We start from the raw sequence: 25652 nt of genomic DNA, 5'->3' as shown, positions 1-25652 counted from the left end.
TTCGTCCTTCTTCATCACCTTTAGGAGCTGAGTTTTTCTTTGTCTCTAAAAAGGATGGCTCGCTGAGGCCTTGTATTGATTATCGACTCCTGAATAAAATTACTGTCAAATATCAGTATCCGTTGCCGCTGCTTACTGATTTGTTTGCTCGCATAAGGGGGGCTAAGTGGTTCTCCAAGATTGATCTCCGTGGGGCGTATAATTTGGTGCGAATTAAGCAAGGGGATGAGTGGAAAACCGCATTTAATACGCCTGAGGGCCACTTTGAGTATTTAGTAATGCCTTTCGGCCTTTCTAATGCACCTTCAGTTTTTCAGTCCTTTATGCATGATATTTTCCGTGAATATCTGGATAAATTTATGATTGTGTATTTGGACGATATTTTGATTTTTTCTGAGGACTGGGAGTCTCATGTTCAGCAGGTCAGGAGGGTTTTTCAGGTCTTGCGGGAGAATTCTCTGTGTGTAAAGGGTTCTAAGTGTGTTTTTGGGGTTCAAAAGATTTCCTTTTTGGGGTACATTTTTTCCCCTTCTTCTGTTGAGATGGACCCTGTCAAGGTTCGGGCTATTTGTGACTGGACGCAGCCTACTTCTCTAAAGGGTCTTCAGAAGTTCTTGGGCTTTGCTAATTTTTATCGTCGATTTATAACTGGTTTTTCTGGTGTTGCTAAGCCTCTTACGGATTTGACTAAGAAGGGTGCTGATGTTGCCAATTGGTCCTCTGCCGCTGTGGAGGCCTTTCGGGAACTTAAGCGCCGCTTTTTGTCTGCCCCTGTGTTGCGCCAGCCTGATGTCTCTCTCCCCTTTCAGGTTGAGGTCAATGCTTCCGAGATCGGAGCGGGGGCGGTTTTGTCGCAGAAAAGTTCCGATTGCTCAGTGATGAGACCTTGTGCGTTCTTTTCTCGTAAATTTTCTGCCGCCGAAAGAAATTATGATGTCGGTAATCGGGAGCTTTTGGCCATGAAGTGGGCATTTGAGGAGTGGCGTCATTGGCTTGAGGGTGCTAGACATCAGGTGGTGGTTTTGACTGATCACAAGAATCTGATTTATCTTGAGTCTGCCAGGCGCCTGAATCCTAGACAGGCGCGCTGGTCGTTGTTTTTCTCTCGGTTTAATTTTGTGGTCTCATATCTACCAGGTTCTAAGAATGTGAAGGCAGATGCCCTTTCTAGGAGTTTTGAGCCTGATTCCCCTGGTGATTCGGAACCTACAGTGTCATGATCTCAATGGCAAGAGAACATAGCATAAGCATATATAGGAACTAGCTCTTGGAAGATGGGAACTGAGCTGACCATGAACTAAACCTAACGCACAACTAGCAGTGGCCGGGTAGCATGCCTACGTTGATTCTAGATGCCCAGCCCAGCCGGAGGACTAAATAAAGCTAGCAGAGGAAAATATTAGTCCTAGCTCACCTCTAGAGAAATACCCCGAAAGGAGACAGAGGCCCCCCACATGTATTGGCGGTGAGTTGAGATGAAATAACAAACGTAGTATGAAAATAGGTTTAGCAAATTTGAGGTCCACTTACTACATAGCAGAAGACAGAAAGGACACTTTCATGGTCAGCTGAAAACCCTATCAAAAACTCCATCCAGAAATTACTTTAAAACTCTGGCATTAACTCATAACACCAGAGTGGCAATTCCCGTTCACAAGAGCTTTCCAGACACAGTAACGAAACTACAGCTGTGAACTGGAACAAAATGCAAAAACAAACATGGACAAGAGTCCAACTTATCTAGTAGTTGTCTAGGAGCAGGAACAAGCACAGAGAGGCTTCTGATAACATTGTTGACCGGCAAGCAACTAACAGAGCAGCAAGGTTATATAGCGACTCCCACATCTTGATGGGAACAGGTGAACAGAGAAGATGAAGACACCAGTTCAATTCCACCAGTAGCCACCGGGGGAGCCCAGAATCCAAATTCACAACAGTACCCCCCCCTCAAGGAGGGGGCACCGAACCCTCACCAGAACCACCAGGGCGATCAGGATGGGCCCTATGAAAGGCACGAACCAGATCGGAGGCATGAACATCAGATGCATTCACCCAAGAATTATCCTCCTGGCCGTATCCCTTCCACTTGACCAGATACTGGAGTCTCCGTCTGGAAACACGAGAGTCCAAGATTTTCTCCACAACGTACTCCAACTCACCCTCAACCAACACCGGAGCAGGAGGCTCAACGGAAGGCACAACCGGTACCTCATACCTGCGCAATAATGACCGATGAAAAACGTTATGAATAGAAAAGGATGCAGGGAGGTCCAAACGGAAGGAAACAGGGTTAAGAATCTCCAATATCTTATACGGGCCGATAAACCGAGGCTTAAACTTAGGAGAAGAGACCCTCATAGGGACAAAACGAGAAGACAACCACACCAAATCCCCAACAGAAAGCCGAGGACCAACACGACGGTGGCGGTTGGCAAAAAGCTGAGTCTTCTCCTGGGACAACCTCAAATTGTCCACCACCTGCCCCCAGATCTGATGCAATCTCTCCACCACAGCATCCACTCCAGGACAATCCGAAGATTCCACCTGACCAGAGGAAAATCGAGGATGAAACCCCGAATTACAGAAAAACGGGGACACCAAAGTGGCAGAGCTGGCCCGATTATTGAGAGCGAACTCCGCCAATGGCAAAAAAGCAACCCAATCATCCTGGTCAGCAGACACAAAACACCTCAGATATGTCTCCAGGGTCTGATTAATCCGCTCGGTCTGGCCATTCGTCTGAGGATGGAAAGCGGACGAAAAAGATAAATCTATGCCCATCCTAGCACAGAATGCCCGCCAAAATCTAGACACGAATTGGGTCCCTCTGTCAGAAACGATATTCTCAGGAATACCATGCAAACGAACAACATTTTGAAAAAACAGAGGAACCAACTCGGAAGAAGAAGGTAACTTGGGCAGAGGAACCAAATGGACCATCTTAGAAAAACGGTCACACACCACCCAGATGACAGACATCTTCTGAGAAACAGGCAGATCTGAAATAAAATCCATCGAGATGTGCGTCCAAGGCCTCTTAGGAATAGGCAAGGGCAACAATAATCCACTAGCCCGAGAACAACAAGGCTTGGCCCGAGCACAAACGTCACAAGACTGCACAAAGCCTCGCACATCTCGTGACAGGGAAGGCCACCAGAAGGACCTTGCCACCAAATCCCTGGTACCAAAAATGCCAGGATGACCTGCCAATGCAGAAGAATGAACCTCAGAGATGACTCTACTGGTCCAATCATCAGGAACAAACAGTTTATCAGGTGGGCAACGATCAGGTCTCTCCGCCTGAAACTCCTGCAAGGCCCGCCGCAGGTCTGGAGAAACGGCTGACAATACCACTCCATCCTTAAGGATACCTGTGGGCTCAGAGTTACCAGGCGAGTCAGGCTCAAAACTCCTAGAAAGGGCATCCGCCTTAACATTCTTAGAACCCGGTAGGTATGACACCACAAAATTAAACCGAGAGAAAAATAATGACCAGCGCGCCTGTCTAGGATTCAGGCGCCTGGCGGTCTCAAGATAAATCAAATTTTTGTGGTCAGTCAATACCACCACCTGATGTCTGGCCCCCTCAAGCCAATGGCGCCACTCCTCAAAAGCCCACTTCATGGCCAAAAGCTCCCGATTCCCAACATCATAATTCCGCTCAGCGGGCGAAAATTTACGGGAAAAGAAGGCACAAGGCCTCATCACGGAGCAGTCAGAACTTTTCTGCGACAACACTGCCCCAGCTCCGATCTCAGAAGCGTCGACCTCAACCTGAAAAGGTAGAGCAACATCAGGCTGACGCAACACAGGGGCAGAGGAAAAACGGCGCTTAAGCTCCCGAAAGGCCTCCACAGCATCAGGGGACCAATCAGCAACATCAGCACCCTTCTTAGTCAAATCGGTCAATGGCTTAGCAATATCCGAAAAACCAGCAATAAATCGACGATAAAAGTTAGCAAAGCCCAAAAATTTCTGAAGACTCTTAAGAGAAGAGGGCTGCGTCCAATCACAAATAGCTTGAACCTTGACAGGATCCATTTCAATGGAAGAGGGGGAAAAAATATATCCCAAAAAGGAAATCCTCTGTACCCCAAAAACACACTTAGAACCCTTCACACACAAAGAATTAGACCGCAAAACCTGAAAAACCCTCCTGACTTGCTGGACATGAGAGTCCCAGTCATCCGAAAAAATCAGAATATCATCCAGATACACAATCATAAATTTATCCAAATAATCGCGAAAAATATCATGCATAAAGGACTGGAAAACTGACGGAGCATTAGAAAGACCAAAAGGCATCACTAAATACTCAAAGTGGCCCTCGGGCGTATTAAATGCGGTTTTCCACTCATCCCCCTGCCTGATTCGCACCAAATTATACGCCCCACGAAGGTCAATCTTAGAGAACCACTTGGCCCCCTTTATGCGAGCAAACAAATCAGTCAGCAACGGCAATGGGTATTGATATTTAACAGTGATTTTATTCAAAAGCCGATAATCAATACATGGTCTCAAAGAGCCGTCTTTTTTTTAACACAAAGAAAAAACCGGCTCCTAAGGGAGATGACGATGGACGAATATGTCCCTTTTCCAAGGACTCCTTTATATATTCTCGCATAGCAGCATGTTCAGGCACAGACAGATTAAATAAACGACCCTTTGGGTATTTACTACCCGGGATTAAATCTATGGCACAATCGCACTCTCGGTGCGGAGGTAACGAACCAAGCTTGGATTCTTCAAAGACGTCACGATAGTCAGACAGGAACTCAGGAATTTCAGAGGGAATGGATGATGAAATGGAAACCACAGGTACATCCCCATGAGCCCCCTTACATCCCCAGCTCAACACAGACATAGCTCTCCAGTCGAGGACTGGGTTGTGAGATTGCAGCCAAGGCAATCCTAGCACCAAATCATCATGTAGATTATACAGCACCAGAAAGCGAATAATCTCCTGGTGATCCGGATTAATACGCATAGTTACTTGTGTCCAGTATTGTGGTTTATTATTAGCCAATGGGGTGGAGTCAATCCCCTTCAGAGGAATAGGAGTCTCCAAAGGCTCTAAATCATACCCACAGCGTTTGGCAAAGGACCAATCCATAAGACTCAAAGCGGCGCCAGAGTCGACATAGGCGTCCGTGGTAATAGATGACAAAGAGCAAATCAAGGTCACAGATAGAATAAATTTAGACGGTAAGGTGCAAATGGAAACAGATTTACCAAGCTTTTTAGTGCGCTTAGAGCATGCTGATATAACATGAGTAGAATCACCACAATAGAAACACAACCCATTTTTCCGTCTAAAATTCTGCCGCTCGCTTCGGGACAGAATTCTATCACACTGCATACTCTCTGGCGACTTCTCAGTGGACACCGCCAGATGGTGCACTGGTTTGCGCTCCCGCAAACGCCTATCGATCTGAATAGCCATTGTCATGGACTCATTCAGACCCGCAGGCACAGGGAACCCCACCATAACATCCTTAATGGCATCAGAGAGACCCTCTCTGAAAGTCGCCGCCAGGGCGCACTCATTCCACTGAGTAAGCACAGACCATTTACGGAATCTTTGGCAGTAAATTTCCACTTCATCTTGCCCCTGAGATAGGGACATCAAAGTTTTTTCTGCCTGAAGCTCCAAATGAGGTTCGTCATAAAGCAACCCCAAGGCCAGAAAAAACGCATCCACATTGAGCAACGCAGGATCCCCTGGTGTCAATGAAAAAGCCCAGTCTTGAGGGTCGCCCCGGAGCAAGGAAATCACAATCCTGACCTGCTGTGCAGGGTCTCCGGCAGAGCGAGATTTCAGAGACAAAAATAATTTGCAATTATTTCGAAAATTCTGAAACCCGGATCTATTCCCCGAGAAAAATTCCGGCAAAGGAATTCTCGGCTCAGATACAGGTGCATGACAAACAAAATCTTGCAAATTTTGTACCTTCGTGGCGAGATTATTCAAACCTGCAGTTACACTCTGAAGATCCATTACAAACAGGTGGACACAGAGCCATTCAAGGGTTAAGAGGAGGTAAGAAGCAGCTAGACAGCAATTAAGGGCTAGGCAGCAAAACACTGAGGGGAAAAAAAAAAAAAAAAATTTCCCTTCAACACTTCTTTTTCTCCTGCTTCAGCCCAAACAATTAACACTTTGCGGGCCGGTCAAACTACTGTTGTGAATTTGGATTCTGGGCTCCCCCGGTGGCTACTGGTGGAATTGAACTGGTGTCTTCATCTTCTCTGTTCACCTGTTCCCATCAAGATGTGGGAGTCGCTATATAACCTTGCTGCTCTGTTAGTTGCTGGCCGGTCAAACTGTCATGATCTCAATGGCAAGAGAACATAGCATAAGCATATATAGGAACTAGCTCTTGGAAGATGGGAACTGAGCTGACCATGAACTAAACCTAACGCACAACTAGCAGTGGCCGGGTAGCATGCCTACGTTGATTCTAGATGCCCAGCCCAGCCGGAGGACTAAATAAAGCTAGCAGAGGAAAATATTAGTCCTAGCTCACCTCTAGAGAAATACCCCGAAAGGAGACAGAGGCCCCCCACATGTATTGGCGGTGAGTTGAGATGAAATAACAAACGTAGTATGAAAATAGGTTTAGCAAATTTGAGGTCCACTTACTACATAGCAGAAGACAGAAAGGACACTTTCATGGTCAGCTGAAAACCCTATCAAAAACTCCATCCAGAAATTACTTTAAAACTCTGGCATTAACTCATAACACCAGAGTGGCAATTCCCGTTCACAAGAGCTTTCCAGACACAGTAACGAAACTACAGCTGTGAACTGGAACAAAATGCAAAAACAAACATGGACAAGAGTCCAACTTATCTAGTAGTTGTCTAGGAGCAGGAACAAGCACAGAGAGGCTTCTGATAACATTGTTGACCGGCAAGCAACTAACAGAGCAGCAAGGTTATATAGCGACTCCCACATCTTGATGGGAACAGGTGAACAGAGAAGATGAAGACACCAGTTCAATTCCACCAGTAGCCACCGGGGGAGCCCAGAATCCAAATTCACAACACTACAGGTATCCTTAAGGATGGGGTGATATTATCCGCTATTTCCCCAGATCTGCGACGTGCTTTGCAAGAGTTTCAGGCGGATAGACCTGATCGCTGTCCACCTGGTAGACTGTTTGTTCCTGATGATTGGACCAGTAGAGTCATCTCGGAGGTTCATTCTTCTACGCTGGCGGGTCATCCTGGAATTTTTGGTACCAGGGATTTGGTGGCTAGATCCTTCTGGTGGTCATCTCTGTCTCGAGATGTGCGTGTTTTTGTGCAGTCTTGTGATGTGTGTGCTCGGGCCAAGCCTTGTTGTTCTAAGGCTAGCGGGTTGTTGTTGCCCTTGCCTATTCCGAAGAGGCCTTGGACGCACATCTCGATGGACTTTATTTCTGATCTTCCTGTCTCTCAGAGGATGTCTGTTATCTGGGTGGTGTGTGACCGTTTTTCTAAGATGGTTCATTTGGTGCCATTGCCGAAGTTGCCTTCCTCGTCTGAGTTGGTTCCTTTGTTTTTTCAAAATGTGGTTCGCTTGCATGGTATTCCTGAAAATATCGTTTCTGATAGGGGTACCCAGTTCGTTTCTAGATTTTGGCGGGCATTCTGTGCCAGGTTGGGCATTGATTTGTCTTTTTCGTCTGCCTTCCATCCTCAGACTAATGGCCAGACGGAGCGAACTAATCAGACTTTGGAGACGTATTTGAGGTGTTTTGTGTCTGCGGATCAGGATGATTGGGTTGCCTTTTTGCCGTTGGCGGAGTTTGCTCTTAATAATCGGGCTAGTTCGGCCACTTTGGTTTCCCCTTTCTTTTGCAATTCGGGGTTTCATCCCCGTTTTTCTTCTGGTCAGGCGGAGTCTTCGGATTGTCCTGGAGTAGATGCTGTGGTGGATCGGTTGTATCGGATTTGGGAACAAGTGGTGGACAATTTGAATTTGTCCCAGGAGAGGACTCAGCGGTTTGCTAACCGCCAGCGTCGGGTTGGTCCTCGCCTTCGTGTTGGGGACTTGGTGTGGTTGTCTTCCCGCTTTGTCCCAATGAGGGTTTCTTCTCCTAAATTTAAGCCTCGGTTCATCGGTCCCTATAGGATTTTGGAGATTATTAACCCTGTTTCCTTTTAGTTTGGACCTCCCGGCATCTTTCGCTATCCATAATGTGTTCCATCGGTCGTTGTTGCGGAGATACGAGGTGCCGGTGGTTCCTTCTGATGAGCCTCCTGCTCCTGTGCTGGTTGAGGGTGAATTGGAGTACCTTATAGAGAAGATCTTGGACTCCCGTATTTCCAGGCGGAGACTCCAGTATCTGGTCAAATGGAAGGGCTATGGTCAGGAAGATAATTCTTGGGTAACTGCCTCTGATGTTCATGCCTCGGATTTGGTTCGTGCCTTTCATAGGGCTCATCCAGGTCGCCCTGGCGGTTCTTGTGAGGGTTCGGTGCCCCCTCCTTAAGGGGGGGTACTGTTGTGATCCGCTTTTTGGGCTCCCCTAGTGGTGGCTGGTGGTACTGGAGACTTGTGTGTTCTTTTCTGCCTCAGCTCACCTGCTTCCATCAGTTTTGGGAGTTCCCTATTTAGCCTTGCTCTCCAGTCACTTCCTTGCCGGTCATCATTGTAACCTGAGTCTTTCAGTTGCATGTTCCTGCTACCAGTCTGCTGATCAGCTAAGTGGACTCTTGTCCTTTTTGTTTTGTATTTTTTGTCCAGTTTACAGTTTGTCATTTCCTGTTACTGGAAGCTCTTGTGGACTGAAATTGCCACTCCTGTGTCATGAGTTGACACAGGAGTCTTAAAGTAATTTCAGGATGGGTTTTTGAAAGGGTTTTTCAGCTGACCGTGAAGTCCTCTTTTGTATCCTTCCTCTATCTAGTAAGTGGACCTCGCTTTGCTAAATCTACCTTCATACTGTGTATGTCTTTTCCTCTGAACTCACCGTTAATATATGTGGGGGCTACTATCATCTTTGGGGAATTTCACTAGAGGTAAGCCAGGTCTGTTCCTTCCTCTTCCAGGCGTAGTTAGTTCTCCGGCTGGCGCGTGGCATCTAGGCAGCCGTAGGAATGCTTCCTGGCTACTGTTAGTTGTGTGGTAGATTTAGGTCACGGTCAGCTTGAGTTTCCATCACCCGAGGGCTAGTCTGTTATTTTGTGTTTCTGATGTTCCCTGTTATGACCCCAGTGGACAGGGTCTCAGAGGAACGTGTAAGTCTGCGAGATTCAAAAATCCAGCTCATAGGGCTGTGGTAACTGGGTTGACCAAACAGCTACTCCTAACGCCAACACTAGAAGTAGCCGGGGATCATGCCTACGGTGATCGCTAGATGACTCGCGCCAGCCGGAGAATCTAACTACCCCTAGGAGAAGAAAACAAAGACCTCTCTTGCCTCCAGAGAAAGGGACCCCAAAGCAAGATACAAGCCCCCCACAAATAATAACGGTGAGGTAAGAGGAAATGACAAACACAGAAATGAACCAGGTTCAGCAAAGAGAGGCCAGCTTACTAATAGCAGAATATAGCAAGATAACTTATCTGGTCAACAAAAACCCTATAAAAATCCACGCTGGAGATTCAAGAACCCCCGAACCGTCTAACGGTCCGGGGGGAGAACACCAGCCCCCTAGAGCTTCCAGCAAAGGTCAGGATACAGATTGGAACAAGCTGGACAAAAATACCAAACAAAACAAAAGCAAAAAGCAAGGAAGCAGACTTAGCTTGAAATACAGGAACCAGGATCATAGGACAAGAGCACAACAGATTAGCTCTGATTTCAACGATGCCAGGCATTGAACTGAAGGTCCAGGTAGCTTAAATAGCAACGCCCCTGAACTAACGGCCCAGGTGAGGATATAGGAAAAGACAGAAGCTCCAGAGTCAAATCACTAATGACCACTAGAGGGAGCAAAAAGCAAAATCACAACAGTTCCCATGCCATTGGGGAATCATGACACTCTGCACAGGGGGAATCTCGAGCCATCTCCGCTGCAGTCTCCCTTTCTTCTCCTGCCGCGGTGGAGCCTGCTCAGCGCAGATGTCGGTCCTAGCGTGTAGCTCAGCCTGATACTGTGCAAAGGGTTACTGCTGCCTTTCCAGGTTCTGCCATTGTAGCCAGTACGAGTCAGTGGCGAGCAGACATCTTTGGGACTAAGTCCTGCTTTTCCCCTTCTGAGCATGCCCAGGGTAAGATCGCTCATTGTAGATCAAGGGTCACATGCTCAGGTACTGCAGCAACCCCCATTGGTCCTCTAGGAAGGTCCTGAGCCTGTTCATGTTCTGTGGCAGCTTTCCATTGGTCCTTCTGGGAAGGTCCTGAAGTTGCTGCAGCTATAAAAGCTTTGCATGACCGCACGGCCATGCTTTAGTATCAATTCATGTCATGAGTTTGCGCCAATGTGGTCATACATGTGTGTATTCAGGGCCCCGGCTGAAATAAGCCACTAGAATACCGGCACCTTCGGTGAGGAGATTGTGTGTATGTATCTAGGGCCCTGGCTGAAAAAAGCCACTAGAATACCGGCTCCACTGGTGAGGAGATTGTATGAGTGCCTCTTTGACTGCGTAACCACAGACTGCTATCTGCTTGGCAGTTGCTGTGTTCTCCTGTGAGCTAAACAGGACACAGTGCTTCTTTATAGGTGACTCTGTGAAGTAACAGAGTTCACTTCTATCTCTATATAATGCCGCCATTTACCAGCAGCAGGTTCTCTCTTGCACGGTGGACTCCGGTCTGCGAACGCACCAAATATCATCTCACCATTTACTTGGTGCATTCCCACAGCCCCTAACATAATACTAGCGCCAGGGTCTGGCTAGTAAATGGTGAACATACAGCAGTCTTTGCGATACATCCAGCAGCTGGAGGGTAGGTTGGTGGCTCTCGAGTGTACAGCCTCAGCTGTGGATGTTACCGTAGTTGCTGTACAGGCTGCTAGCGTAGCTGCAGCAACCTTGTCCACTGCCACCCCTGTTCCGACTGTATCTCGCCTCCCGCTGCCAGAAAAATTTTCTGGAGATAGTAAATCTTGTAGGGGTTTTGTGAATCAGTGCTCTATACATCTCGAGCTTCTGGCCGCATGTTTCCCTACAGAGCGGGCTAAAGTGGGATTTATAGTGTCTCTTTTGTTGGACAGGGTGTTGGAATGGGCTATGTCGCTGTGGGAGCATGGCGATCATGTGGTGCAGAGCAGAGTGCTCCGCTGTTCCTGAGCACTCTGAGACAGGTCTTCTTAGGACCTCGAGTCACCCATAGTGTTGAGCATTCCGATACCGCAAGTATCGGGTATCGGCCGATACTTGCGGTATCGGAATTCCGATACTGAGATCCGATACTTTTGTGGTATCGGAAATCGGAATCGGAAGTTCCCAGTGTATGGTTCCCAGGGTCTGAAGGAGAGGAAACTCTCCTTCAGGCCCTGGGATCCATATCCATGTAAAAAATAAAGAATTAAAATAAAAAATATTGATATACTCACCTCTCCGGAGGCCCCTGGACATCACCGCTGGTAACCGGCAGCCTGCTTTGCTTAAAATGAGCGCGTTCAGCACCTTCCATGATGTCACGGCTTCTGATTGGTCGCGTGCCGCTCATGTGACCACCACACGACCAATCACAAGCCGTGATGTAATTCTCAGGTCCTAAATTCCTAGAATTCGGAATTTAGGACCTGAGAATGGCGGTCACATGAGCGGCACGCGACCAATCAGAAGCCGTGACGTCATGGAAGGTGCTGAACGCGCTCATTTTAAGCAAAGAAGGCTGCCGGTTACCAGCGGTGATGTCCAGGGGCCTCCGGAGAGGTGAGTATATCAATATTTTTTATTTTAATTCTTTATTTTACACAGTAATATGGATCCCAGGGCCTGAAGGAGAGTTTCCTCTCCTTCAGACCCTGGGAACCATCAGGATACCTTCCGATACTTGGTGTCCCATTGACTTGTATTGGTATCGGGTATCGGTATCGGTCGATACTATCCGATACCGATACTTTCAAGTATCGGACGGTATCGCTCAACACTAGTCACCCATGATACGGTGCTCCAACTGTTGGCATTGACTCAGGGCTTGTCCTTGGTCAGCCATTTTGCTGTCCACTTCCGTTCCCTAGCATCTGAGTTGGAGTGGTTGGATAAAGCCCTTATCCCAATATTTTGGAGGGGGCTGGCTGACCAAATGAAGGACCCTCTGGCCACTATGGAGATTCCCACCACACTGGAGGAGCTAATAGCTGTGTCCACTCGTATTGACCTCCGTTTCAACGAGCGGAGGTTAGAGCGATCCCAGTGTAGGCAGAGGTTTCGGCTGGCTCCCACCTTCGCCAAACCTTTGGAGTCTTCGGTTCTGGTTCCTGAGTCACATGAGGCCATGGAGATGTCACAAGCGAGATCTAAGTTCCGATCCGCTCGTGCACTCAAGGTCTGTCATGATTGCCAACAGTCAGAACATCTTGCCACCAGATGTTCCCAGCGGTTGAGGAAACATCAGTGTCTAGTGGTAGTAGGTGGAGGTGCACTAGACACGGCGACGTTTGCCTCCAAATTGTCCTTTAAGGGGACAATCACTATAGGCTCATTCTCCCACTCGGTAGAGCTCTGCGTGGATTCTGGGGCGGAGGGCAATTTTATGTCTTCTGCCTTCGCCCAACGTCACGCAATTCCGCTGGTGATGCTTGCTCAACCAGTAACCGTACAAGTGGTGAATGGGTCGACATTGCCCTCACAGATTACACACCATTCCTTTTACTTTGTCCATGTCTCCATCTCATCAGAAGATTATATCTCTACTTGTCATTCCTGAGGGAATTGATGTGGTCCTGCTAGGGATGCCTTGGCTACAGTACCACTCTCCTCATATTGAGTGGTCCACAGGCAGGATTCTGGGATGGGGTGAATCTTGTGGGGGTAGATGTCAGAGGGAATGTGTTCAGGTTGCTACTACTGAGGTACCCGCAAATCTATCCTCTCTCCCCAGCTATAGTGGCCTTATGCAGACGTGTTCTCAAAAAAGGCTGCGGAGACCCTTCCGCCTCACTGCCCCTATGACTGTCCTATTGACCACTTGCCTGGTGCTGAGCCTCCCAGGGGTCAAGTCTATCCATTATCTCTCCCGGAGACTGAGACAATGTCACAGTACATCCAGGAAAATCTGGCAAGAGGATTCATTAGGAAGTCAGTGTCACCTGCAGGGGCTGGGTTCTTCTTCGTGCAGAAGAAGAGTGGAGAACTACATCCATGCATAGACTACAGGGGTCTTAACGCCATCACCGTTAAGAATAAGTACCCACTACCCTTGATATCTGAGCTCTTTGATAGGCTACGGGGAGCAAGGGTATTTACTAAATTAGATCTGCTGAGTGCTTACAACCTGGTTCGCATCCGTGAGGGGGACGAATGGAAGACGGCTTTTAATATGGGCATGGGCATTATGAATATCTGGTGATGCCCTTCTGGGTCTGTAATGCCCCAGCTGTATTTCAAGATTTTGTGAACGACATCTTCCGGGATATCCTCACCACCTCAGTTGTAGTCTATCTGGATGATATTCTCATCTACTCTCCAGATATTGACTTCCACCGGAGAGATGTTTGCAAAGTCTTCAACCTCTTACGGGCAAATTCCCTCTATGCCAAGTAGGAGAAGTGTATGTTTGAGCAGGAGTCCTTGCCTTTCCAGGGCTATATCATCTCTGCCCAGGGATTGGCTATGGATCCTGCCAAGCTACAGGCAGTGATGGACTGGCAGGAACCCCATTCTCTTAAAGCAGTGCAGCACTTTATGGGGTTCATTAATTACTATCGCCAGTTCATTCCCCACTTCTCAACTTTGGTAGCTCCCATGGTTGCCCTCACCAAGAAGGGAGCAAATCCCAAATTGTGGTCGGAGGAGGTGTCCAAGGCTTTTTTTGCCATAAAGTCACACTTTGTTAGCGCTCCCATCTTACATCGCCCCGATGTAGACAAACCGTTCATAATGGAGGTGGATGCCTCATCCGTTGGTGCTGGAGCAGTCCTCTTCCAAAAGGATGCTCAATGTCGGAAGCATCCTTGCTTCTTCTTCTCCAAGACCTTCTCACCAGCGGAGAGGAATTATTCCATCAAGGACAGGGAGTTGCTAGCCATGAAGTTGGCTTTCTCTGAGTGGAGACACCTTCTGGAAGGGGTTTGCTTTCCCTTGCAAGTTTTTACTGACCACAAAAATTTGGTATATCTACAGAAAGCCCAGCGGCTATACTCTCACCAGGCCAGATGGTCCCTGTTCTTCTCCCGGTTCCATTTCACCCTACATTTTCTCTCCGGGGAGAAGAACCTATAGGACGATGCTCTCTCTCGCTCCGTAGTGTCTTCTGAGGAGGAGGAGCTTCGGCTTATTGTCCCATCTGAGAGCCTGAGAACCGTGGCTCCTGTGTCGCTAGAGTCTGTGCCCCCGGGCAAGACTTTTGTGCCTTCTAATCTGCAACCAGAGGTTCTCTCGGGCTCATTCGTCCAGGGTGGGTGGACATTTTGGGTCCAAAAGTCATCTGAGCTACTGGCGAGGACATACTGGTGGCCACATATGGCTTGTGATGTTGCAGACTATGTTCGGGCATGTGTCTCTTGCACCAAGAACAAGTCTCCTCGGCAATGGCCAGCTGGGTTGCTTTACCCCCTGCCGGTGGCAGACAGGCCCTGGGAGATGGTCAGGATGGATTTTGTGGTGGGCTTACCCAGGTCTCGTAGCTAGTGTTGAGCGATACCGTCCGATACTTGAAAGTATCGGTATCGGATAGTATCGGCCGATACCCGAAAAGTATCGGATATCGCCGATACCGATACCCGATACCAATACAAGTCAATGGGACACCAAGTATCGGAAGGTATCCTGATGGTTCCCAGGGTCTGAAGGAGAGGAAACTCTCCTTCAGGCCCTGGGATCCATATTACTGTGTAAAATAAAGAATTAAAATAAAAAATATTGATATACTCACCTCTCCGGAGGCCCCTGGACATCACCGCTGGTAACCGGCAGCCTTCTTTGCTTAAAATGAGCGCGTTTAGGGCCTTCCATGACGTCACGGCTTCTGATTGGTTGCGTGCCGCTCATGTGACCGCCACGCGACTAATCACAAGCCGTGATGTTATTCTCAGGTCCTAAATTCCGAATTCTAGGAATTTAGGACCTGAGAATTACGTCACGGCTTGTGATTGGTCGCGTGGCGGTCACATGAGCGGCACGTGACCAATCAGAAGCCGTGACGTCATGGAAGGTGCTAAACGCGCTCATTTTAAGCAAAGCAGGCTGCCGGTTACCAGCGGTGATGTCCAGGGGCCTCCAGAGAGGTGAGTATATCAATATTTTTTATTTTAATTCTTTATTTTTTACATGGAACTGGGAACTGGGAACTTCCGATTCCGATTCCCGATACCACAAAAGTATCGGATCTCGGTATCGGAATTCCGATACCGCAAGTATCGGCCGATACCCGATACTTGCGGTATCGGAATGCTCAACACTACTCGAAGCTGCACCATTATCTGGGTGATCACTGACCATTTTTCTAAAATGGTGCACTTGGTGCCTCTTCCACAGCTACCTTCTGCACGGGCTCTGGCAGCATTGTTCGTCAACCATATATTTCGCCTACACGGTATGCCGGACAAAATTGTCAGTGACCGGGGTCACCAGTTTGCTTCTCAGTTCTGGAGAGAGCTTTGTCGTCTACTCAGCATTGAGTTGAATCTCTCTTCAGCATATCATCCTGAGACAAATGGGTTGGTAGAGAGGGCCAACCAGACTCTGGTCACATATCTGCAACATTTTGTTTCTGCCAGGCAGGATGACGGGGCATCCTTGCTACCGTGGGCGGCGTTTGCTCTTAACAACGCCGTAGCCGACTCTACTGGTCAGACTCCATTCCTTCTTAACCAGCATCCGTGGGTTCCTGTGCCTATGCCCGTGTATTCCGCTGACTCTAGGGTGGCAGACTGGGCTGTGGAGGCACGGGAGATTTGGGACCGCACTCAGAATGCCATCCGGGCCTCCAAGGAGAGAATGAGGTCCTCCGCAGATGCACATTGGCGCCCCGCTCCGACCTTTGCTCCTGGTGACTTAGTAACATCAGGCTGCGAGTTGAGTCCACTAAGTTTGCACATCGCTTCTTGGGTCCCTTCAAGGTCCTCAAACAGTTTAACCCTGTGGTCTACCGTCTGGCCCTTCCACCACGCCTGGGTATCACCGACACCTTTCATGTGTCCCTCTTGAAGCCCGTATACATGTCCCGGTTTTCCGAGTCATCTGCTGGGACATCGGATTTGTCTACGGATGATTACGAGGTGAACGCTATTTTGGGGTGCAAGGTGGTACGTGGCAAAAAATTTTATTTGGTGGACTGGAAGGGTTATGGTCCTGAGGACAGGTCCTGGGAGCCTGCTGTGCACATTCAGGCTCCGCAGCTCATTGCTGCCTTCAAGCGTGGCGAGGTCCAAGGAGGGGGGCTTAGGAGAGGGGTAATGTTAGTGGTCGAGTTCCCACCTCTGCACAGGGGGCATCTCGAGCCATCTCCGCTGCGGTCTCCCATTCTTCTCCTGCTGCAGTGGAGCCTGCTCAGCGCAGACATTGGTCCCAGCGTCTAGCTCAGCCTGATACTGTGCAAAGGGTTACTGCTGCCTTTCCAGGTTCTGCCATTGTAGCCAGTACGGGTCAGCGGCGAGCAGATGTCTTTGGGACTAAGTCTTGCTTTTCTACTTCTGAGCATGCCCAGGGTAAGATCGCTCATTGTAGATCAAGGGTCACATGCTCAGGTACTGCAGCAACCCCATTGGTCCTCTAGGAAGGTCCTGAGCCTGTTCATGTTCTGTGGCAGCTTTCCATTGGTCCTTCTGGGAAGGTCCCGAAGTTGCTGCAGCTATAAAAGCTTTGCATGACCACACGGCCATGCGCTAGTATCAATTCATGTCATGAGTTTGCGCCAATGTGGTCATACGTGTGTGTATTCAGGGCCCTGGCTGAAATAAGCCACTAGAATACTGGCACCTCTGGTGAGGAGATTGTGTGTATGTATCTAGGGCCTGGCTGAAATAAGCCACTAGAATACCGGCTCCTCTGGTGAGGAGATTGTATGAGTGCCTCTTTGACTGCGTGACCACAGACTGCTATCTGCTCAGCAGTTGCAGTGTTCTCCTGTGAGTTAAACAGGACACAGTGCTTTCTTTATAGGCAACTCTGTGAAGTAACAGAGTTCACTTCTACCGCTATATAGTGCTGCCATTTACTAGCAGCAAGTTCTCTCCTGCTTGGTGGACCCCGGGCTGCGAACGCACCAAATATCATCCCACCGTTTACTCGGTCCGTTCCGCCAGCCCCTAAGAGGGGTGCAAAGTTCTCACAAGACATCTAGATAAGTTCATTGGGGGTCTAGTATCCAATATGGGGTCACTTGTTGGGGGTTTCTACTGTTTAGGTACATCAGGGGCTCTGCAAATGCAACGTGATGCCTGCAGACCAATCCATCTAAGTCTGCATTCCAAACGGTACGCCTTCCCTTCTGTGCTCTGCCATGCGCCCAAATGGTGGTTCCCCCTACATATGGGGTATCAGCATACCCAGGACAAATTGAACAACAACTTTTGTTGTCCAATTTCTCCTGTTACCCTTGGGAAAATACAAAACTGGGGGCTAAAAAATAATTTTTGAGGAAAAAAAAAGAATTTTTATTTTCATGGCTCTGCATTATAAACTGTAGTGAAATACTTGGAGGTTCAAAGTTTTCACAACACATCTAGATAAGTTCCTTAGGGGGTCTTCTTTCCAAAATGGTGTCACTTGTGGGGGGTTTCAATGTTTAGGCACATCAGGGGCTCTCCAAACCCGACATGGCGTCCCTTCTCAATTCCAGTCAATTTTGCATTGAAAAGTCAAATGGCATTCCTTCCCTTCTGAGCTCTGCCATGCGCCCTAACAGTGGTTTACCCCCACATGTAGGGTATCAGTGTACTCAGGAAAAATTGGACAATAACTTTTGGGGTCCAATTTCTCCTGTTACCCTTGGTAAAATAACACAAATTGGAGCTAAAATAAATTTTTTGTGAAAAAAAGTGAAATGTTCATTTTTTTTAAACATTCCAAAAATTCCTGTGAAACACCTGAAGGGTTAATAAACTTCTTGAATGTGGTTTTGAGTACCTTGAGATGTGCAGTTTTTAGAATGGTGTCACACTTGGGTATTTTCTATCATATAGACTGCTCAAAGTGACTTAAAATGTGATGTGGTCCCTAAACAAAAATGGTGTTGTAAAAATGAGAAATTGCTGGTCAACTTTTTACCCTTATAACTCCCTAACAAAAAAAATGTTGTTTCCAAAATTGTGCTGATGTAAAGTAGACATGTGGGAAATGTTACTTATTAAGTATTTTATGTGACATATCTCTGTGATTTAAGGGCATAAAGTTGGAAAATTGCAAAATTTTCCAAATTTTCACCAAATTTCCTTTTTTTCACAAGTAAACGCAGGTAATATTAAAGAAATTGTACCACTATTATGAAGTACAATATGTCCTGAGAAAACAGTGTCAGAATTATCGGGATCCGTTGAAGCGTTCCAGAGTTATAACCTCATAAAAGGACAGTGGTCAGAATTGTAAAAATTGGCCCGGTCATTAACGTGCAAACCACCCTTGGGGGTAAAGGGGTTAAAGATCATTTGCATTCCAGAATCTGATCAACAATTGTTGAATTCAAAACCTGATAAATATACAGATATTAATGAAATTGAAGTCATGAAAATCCGTGATATAAAAAGAATGCAGAATTTTTACTAAGCAGACTGTTACAGAACCAAAATATTACATTGTGGAGTGATAAAAGTGAATTTATATTCAAAGGAACTGTAATTCCCGGCTCTATCATGCTGGATTTGGTATGTAACACAACTCAGAGTCATGCCATGTCCAGCAGGAATTTACCCCAGGGCTGGAATACATTTATGCAGGTTATGGTGGAATTAAATATGCCCTCCACTGTTGTGGGTAAATCCACTACTAGAGAACAATTAGATTGATTAAAGATTCCAATGAAACTGATGGAACATCTAAGCCACAAACTCTATTCACACCACGCAGTGCGATCTGTCCTTTACACTCCTCACCACTAGGTATCACTCAAGGCCCATTAAGGCTTAAAAAAAGAGTATCACCGATACTGCAATCCACGTGGATCACTAAGTAGCAGTTATGAATTGTATTGCTATAAATTATTATGTAAGAAATATTATGCACATACATTATTAAATTCCGAGTCATCTATATGATTGTAATAGTGAGTGTTCAGTGATAATTGATTTCATTTGTTTATTTGCGGTGTATTGTGGAGTTCAAGACATGTGATGTAACTGAATGAATCTAATTTAACATTGAAATTTATTCATACGTCTTTATAAAATGTAATTGATTTTGTTCAATAAACATTATAACTTTTATCTGAAAAGGTGTCTCTCCTTTATTTTACAAAAATCAGTAGTTTATCGTATCAAATTGTCAATAAAAGAGAATAAATATTATTGGGAATAATAATAGGTGTATCAAATTGTCAATAAAAGATAATAAATATTTTTGGGACTATAGGTGTTTCAAATTGTCAATAAAAGAGATAAATATTATTGGGACTATAAATAAAAGGTCCTATATAAATAATAGGTGTATCAATAAAATGTCCTATATAAATAGGTGTATCAAAATGTCAATAAAAGAGAATAAATATTATTGGGACTATAAATAAAAGGTCCTATATAATAATAGGTGTATCAAAAAGTCTATACTGGGAATCTTGTCAGTAACCAATTTAATAAACTTTGATACACAATAATATCCGTATGATATCTATTTAATACACTTTGATATCACTTTGATAACAATTTGTTATCAATTTGTGGGAATTGTGTCAGTAATCAATTTAATACACTTTAATTCACTACGATATTCGTATGATATCTTTTTAATACACTTTGATACTCTACTATGTCCGTATGATATCTATTTAATTCACTTTAATATCAATTTGCTACACTTTGATATCAATTTGATAGGGGGCGCGGCACCTGTCAGATTTCTTTTTGATGAGACATGCATCCCCGTTACTACTCCCGTGAACTGATGAACTGTGTGCATGGCTGCTACAAATGACTATGATTAACTTGAACTTTATTCTAGGCAAGTGCAACACACATGGTTCTTAAAGGGGCCGTACCTCACACAAAGGAGGGGGAAACCCTCAAGGACTGAGGACCTGATGAACAGGTCAAGTTTATTTTGTACTGAACTGTGTATGTGCTCAGGTCCTATATGCGGACGAGACCGGGGCTCAATTATTCCAGGTGCTAACTGGAAGACTGTGTGCCAGACACCTGTGGTTTAATATGAAAACAGACTTTCTTGTGGAATAGAGACTTCCCTTAATCAGAAACAGTTTTTCTTTTTCTTCCTATTTTTCTCCAACGCTTTAACAATGGACTACCTCATGTGAATGTTTTCCTCCCTGCGTGGACTATTACTTTGTACAGATTAAAATATTACTTGGTCGGGGATGACCATCCTTAAAGGAGGAGGGAGTGTAAGAGGTCACAGAAATTGTTTAATGCCCCAAACATGTCCCGGTTCTACATGTCCTATTTTGTGAATAATGTCACGTACCTCATGCTGCTATATGTGTATTATAGCTAAGGGAAAGTATAGTAATTTAGTAAGTCCACTAGATGGGGACACATTAGTTTACAGGGTAGAGTAAATAGTTAACATAGGAGGGGCCAATTGTGGGTAAGACAGGAGTATTTCCTGATTGGAGTTTAGCGAGCCAGGTTGCCCAGACAGTCCGGTAGGGCCTGAGAGCTCAGGCAGAACAGTGGGCCCCATAATGTTTGAAGCTAGGACCCCAGACGTCCAGAGCTTGGGAACTAAAGTAAATAGCAACAGTGGAATGCAGAGCAGCACCAAGATGTGGCAGCTTGCTACATGGGCAGATGCCTTTATGTCTGGGTCGAAATGAACAGGGGAACTCCTATAGATAGTAAAGCTGGACAGAAGGAGCGCTGCTGTACCAGACAAAACAGTACAACCTGGGAGCATTCTAGAAGAAGAAGTAGTAGGGAAAAGCACAGGAATAGACAAGGATGTGTACTGTGATGTTCCCTGTGAAATTGCTGCAACTGAACTGGACGTACTGTGAAAGAATTCAAGTAAAGTTGTCTGTTACAAGTTGAAACTGGACTCTGCCTTTCTTTGTGTGGAACTAGCAGGAGTGAACCCACAGCAGACCAGAGTGAGAAATAAGTATTTGATCCTTCTGGCAAAGAAGACTTAACACTTGGTGGCAAAACCCTTGTTGGCAAGCACAGCAGTCAATCGTTTTTTGTAGCTGATGATGAGGTTTGCACACATGTCAGAAGGAATTTTGGTCCACTCCTCTTTGCAGATCATCTCTAAATCATGAAGATTTTGAGGTTGTCGCTTGGCAACTTGGAGGTTCAACTCCCTCCATACATTTTCTATGGTATTAAGGTCATGAGACTGGCTAGGCCACTCCATGACCTTAATGTGCTTCTTTTTGAGCCACTCCTTTATTGTCTTGGCTGTATGTTTTGGGTCATTGTCTTTCTGGAAGACCAGCCACGACTCATTTTTAATGTCCTGTTGGAGAGAAGGAGGTTGTCATCCATTCTCCCACTGATGCAATGAAGTAGTCCTCTGCCCTTAGCAGAGAACCCCCAAAACATAATGTTTCCACCTCAATGCTTGACAGCAGAGATGGTGTTCTATGTGTCATAGGCAGCATTTCTCCTCCAAACACCGCGGGTTGAGTTAATGCCAAACCTCAATTTTTTTCTCATCTGATCACAGCACCTTCTCCCAATCACTCACAGAATCATCCTGGTGTTAATTTGCAAACTTCAAACTGGCCTGCATATATGCCTTCTTGAGCAGGGGAATTTGTGGGCACTGCAGGATTATAAATCTTTACAGCGTAATGTGTTACCAATGGTTTTCTTGGTCACTGTGGTCCCAGCTGCCTTGATATCAAGTTCCCCCTGTATAGTTTTAGGCTGATTTCTCACCTTTCTCATGATCAATGATACCTCACAAGGTGAGATTTTCCATGGTGCCTCAGATCAATGTCAATTGACAGTCATTTTGTATTTCTTCCACTTTCTTACTATTGCACCAACAGTTGTCTCCTTCTCACCCAGCGTCTTACTTATGGTTTTGTAGCCTATTCCAGCTTTGTGCAGGTCTATGATCTTGTCCCTGACATCCTTATAAAGATCTTTGGTCTTTCCCATGTTGTAGAGGTTAGAGTCTGACTGAATAATTGAGTCTGTGGGCAGGAGTCTTTTATAAAGGTGACTATGTAAGAAAGCTGTCTTTAATATAAATAATGAGTTGATTAGAAGCGTCTAATTGCTCTGTAGGAGCCAGAACTCTTAACGGTTGGTAGGGGATCAAATACGTATTTCTCACTGCAAAATACAAATAAATTTATATAATTTATACAATGTGATTTTCTGGATTTTCTTTCTGATATTCTCTCAATGTTAAAATTAACCTGCCCTTAAAATTATAGACTGTTCATGTCTTTGACAGTGGGCAAACTTGCAAAATCAGCAAGGGATCAAACACTTATTTCCCCCTTCTGTATATCCCCCATACTGGTATGTATGTTCCCCATGCTGGTATATGTTTCCCCATCCTGGTATATATGTCCACCATTCTGCTGCTATTCTTTAATTCATAGAAAATAAATTATTCTACTCACCTTCCCTCCATTCCTCCACGGTGCGGCGTCATTTTCTGGAGTCGGCTTGTGCTGGCATCGGCAGGCCCCTCACCCGCATAGGCCCGGTCACAGTCACAACATCATGTCTCTGCTTATAATGCATAATGGTTCCCACACAGTAGGCAAAATATATGATGGTCCCCACACAGCCTCTCAAAACATTTGATGGTTCCCACACAACCCCTCAAAAAATAAATCCTTATGCTTAACAATTCCAGCTGCTGTCATAGTCTTCTCCTCTACCTTGTCTCACAGTGGATGCCACCAGTGCAACATCCCATGCATTGTGGCCAGAAGTAGCTTGCGTCCTCTTTTGTAGCACTATGCTCTACCACAGCAACAACAGTGTTGAAGTTCAGTGCATTTGCCTGATAGATAGCCCATGCCCAGCCAGTTGCACATGGTTCCAGGCAGCATCACTGCACCATGCAGTTTATAACATGTTAGGGCTCCTACTCACTTGCACGAGACTCGGATGAGTCTCGCACGGCAATACCCCGGCACTGCACCTGGTACAGAGGAGCGGAGTGTGCAGCTGTATGTATTCCTATGCGGCCGCACGCTCCGATCTGGGTGCCGGTTGCAGAGCCGGGTTTTAAACATGCGAGACTCATCCGAGTTGCTCGCAAGTGAGTAGGAGCCCTTAGAGCTGTCCACAATAACTCTCACAGACACAGAGCACAATAGGTTTTCAGAAACACACTGTTTCTCCTCAGTGTTCATTGCTGTTTTAGGAATAGGAAGACTCACAATTCATGCCATAGCTCCACTCAACATCTCAGACCACAGGACCATAAGTGTCTCAGGCCACCCACATCCATAAAAGTATGCTGATTTAGATCTAGAATATTGGCACATTATTGACTGCCTTAAAAATTGAAAGGGCATTGCTGTTTATAAGGGGTTAAAATTTAAAAATGTTTATAATGTTGGCTGAATTAAAAACAAGATCACATCCCACGTACTGTAAAAAAAATGCTACTTTTTTTAGCATAAAATCTGCTGCGTTTAACAGTTCTAGTAAAATAGATGTGATTTTGGGAAAATTCCTTCTGAACAGCCCATTTTTGGTGTTTTTCTTTCCATATGGACTTCTATGGGGAGCCTGAAAAAAGGTGTGAACATTAGAGATCTGATATATAACATTAGCAGCGGAGTCATGCTATACATTGCAGCTGTGACAAAAGTAATGGCTTTACAGATGTATATTTTACAATAAGCATGCAATATATTTTGAGTGATTAGTCGTTTTTTTGAACAGTGACATAAGAACATTAAGAAAGACATTTTCCTACAGCATTTGGATGTTATAACACTGTAAATGAAATATTCGTAATGCCAGATCATTAGAAAATAGGGAACCCTTTTCACATAAATAACAGAATTATTGATGAACTTTGATGTGAATCTTGGTTGAAAAATGTGAAAACATTTTATTCCTGATCGCATTTTTGACTTCTTCATTTCGCAATGTGTATATAATTGGATTTAATAAAGGAGTCAAAACCGTGTACAGTACAGAAATTAACTTATCTGCTGAATAGTTCACAGGAGGTCTTAAATAGATAAATACACATGGTCCGAAAAAGAATGTAACAACCAAAAGATGTGACGCACAGGTAGAAAAAGCCTTGCGCCTCCCTTCTGATGAATGGATCTTTAGGATTGTTGTAATGATGCCAAGATAGGAAAACAGTAAAACGACAAAACATACAAGGGAAATCATTCCACTGTTGGCAATGATGAACATATCTATGAAAAATGTGTCAGCACAGGCAAGAATGGCCATTGGATGAACATCACAGAAGAAGTGGTTGATGTTGTTTGGACCACAAAATGGAAGCTGGAATGTGAGGAAAGCCTGAGTGAAAGAGTGCAGAAAACCTGCAAACCAACTACATGCCACCAGCCAGAAGCAAAACCTGTGGTTCATGACTATGTGATACCGCAGTGGGTTACAAATGGCCACATAACGGTCATAAGCCATGACAGTAAGGAGGAAGCACTCAGTGCCACCAAATAAATGGAGGAAGAAGAGCTGAGATATGCATTGGTTAAAAGAGATTGTCCTTCTTTCTGAAAATATGTTAATAAGCATTTTCGGTATGGTGACTGTGGAGTAGCATATGTCCAGAAAAGACAAGTTACTTAGGAAGAAGTACATAGGGGAACGTAGATTTGAGTCTATGTGAACTGCAATGATAATGGTCATATTTCCTGATAAAGTCATTAAATATAGGACCAGGAAAGCAGCAAAGAAAATAACCCGTGATTCATGTGAGTGGGGTAGACCGCTAAGTGTGAACTCTGCCACTGAACTTTCATTCCTAAGTGCCATCTTGTGTTCCTGTGAAGCCTTTTTTCAGCAGATAGGGCAAGAAACTAGAACATAAACATATATAAGAATAAATAAGAGTCAGGGTTCATGTACGCAGGCCTACAACAGCTAATTACAACCTCTGTGCAGAGCTGCTATATGATACCCATGAACCTTCATACAGTCCTATTGTACCTCGTTATTGCATTGCTTTGTACTTACACAAAGATGATCTGCAAGCCAATGGCTGACAGCATAGTATTTTATTTTGATCCCGATCTAATATTTATATAATTTCTTCTGGTGCCTTTGTGATCAATAATTCCCTTGGAACTCTGTGTATGAAATGTAAAAATAACCTCTTCAAATCTAATTATTATAATTGATATGTTTCCACTGTAAGAATCACTGGACATACTTGCCAAACAGGGATGAGAGGACCTGAGAATGTTTGGGTTCATCTGGTTCAGCCAAACTGTAGTTCAAAGTTCAGTTTGGGTATCAGAACTCTACCAGAG

General features: G+C 45.4%; 1 protein-coding gene and 1 long non-coding RNA gene across 2 annotated transcripts in view; one reads left to right on the top strand and one right to left on the bottom strand.

Annotated features, from left to right (window-relative positions):
* Nucleotides 1-25652, top strand: part of LOC143817309 (uncharacterized) — a 130321-nt gene that overhangs the window by 25382 nt on the left and 79287 nt on the right. The window lies entirely within an intron of this gene.
* LOC143793635 (olfactory receptor 4E2-like) lies at nucleotides 24202-25155 on the bottom strand. Its single transcript, XM_077280695.1, has one exon. The coding sequence runs from the start codon at nucleotides 25153-25155 to the stop codon at nucleotides 24202-24204; it is 954 nt and encodes a 317-aa protein (XP_077136810.1).

This window comes from Ranitomeya variabilis, chromosome 1 (genome assembly GCF_051348905.1).
Source record: "Ranitomeya variabilis isolate aRanVar5 chromosome 1, aRanVar5.hap1, whole genome shotgun sequence".
NCBI classification, from domain to species: Eukaryota; Metazoa; Chordata; class Amphibia; order Anura; family Dendrobatidae; genus Ranitomeya; species Ranitomeya variabilis.
Note: the sequence above shows the minus strand (reverse complement) of the source record. Positions and strands in the feature narration are given on the sequence as shown.

What these genes read in the sequence shown, in the direction of transcription:
- LOC143793635 (XM_077280695.1), bottom strand. Translation starts at nt 25,155, where the DNA reads ATGGCACTTAGGAATGAAAGTTCAGTGGCAGAGTTCACACTTAGCGGT.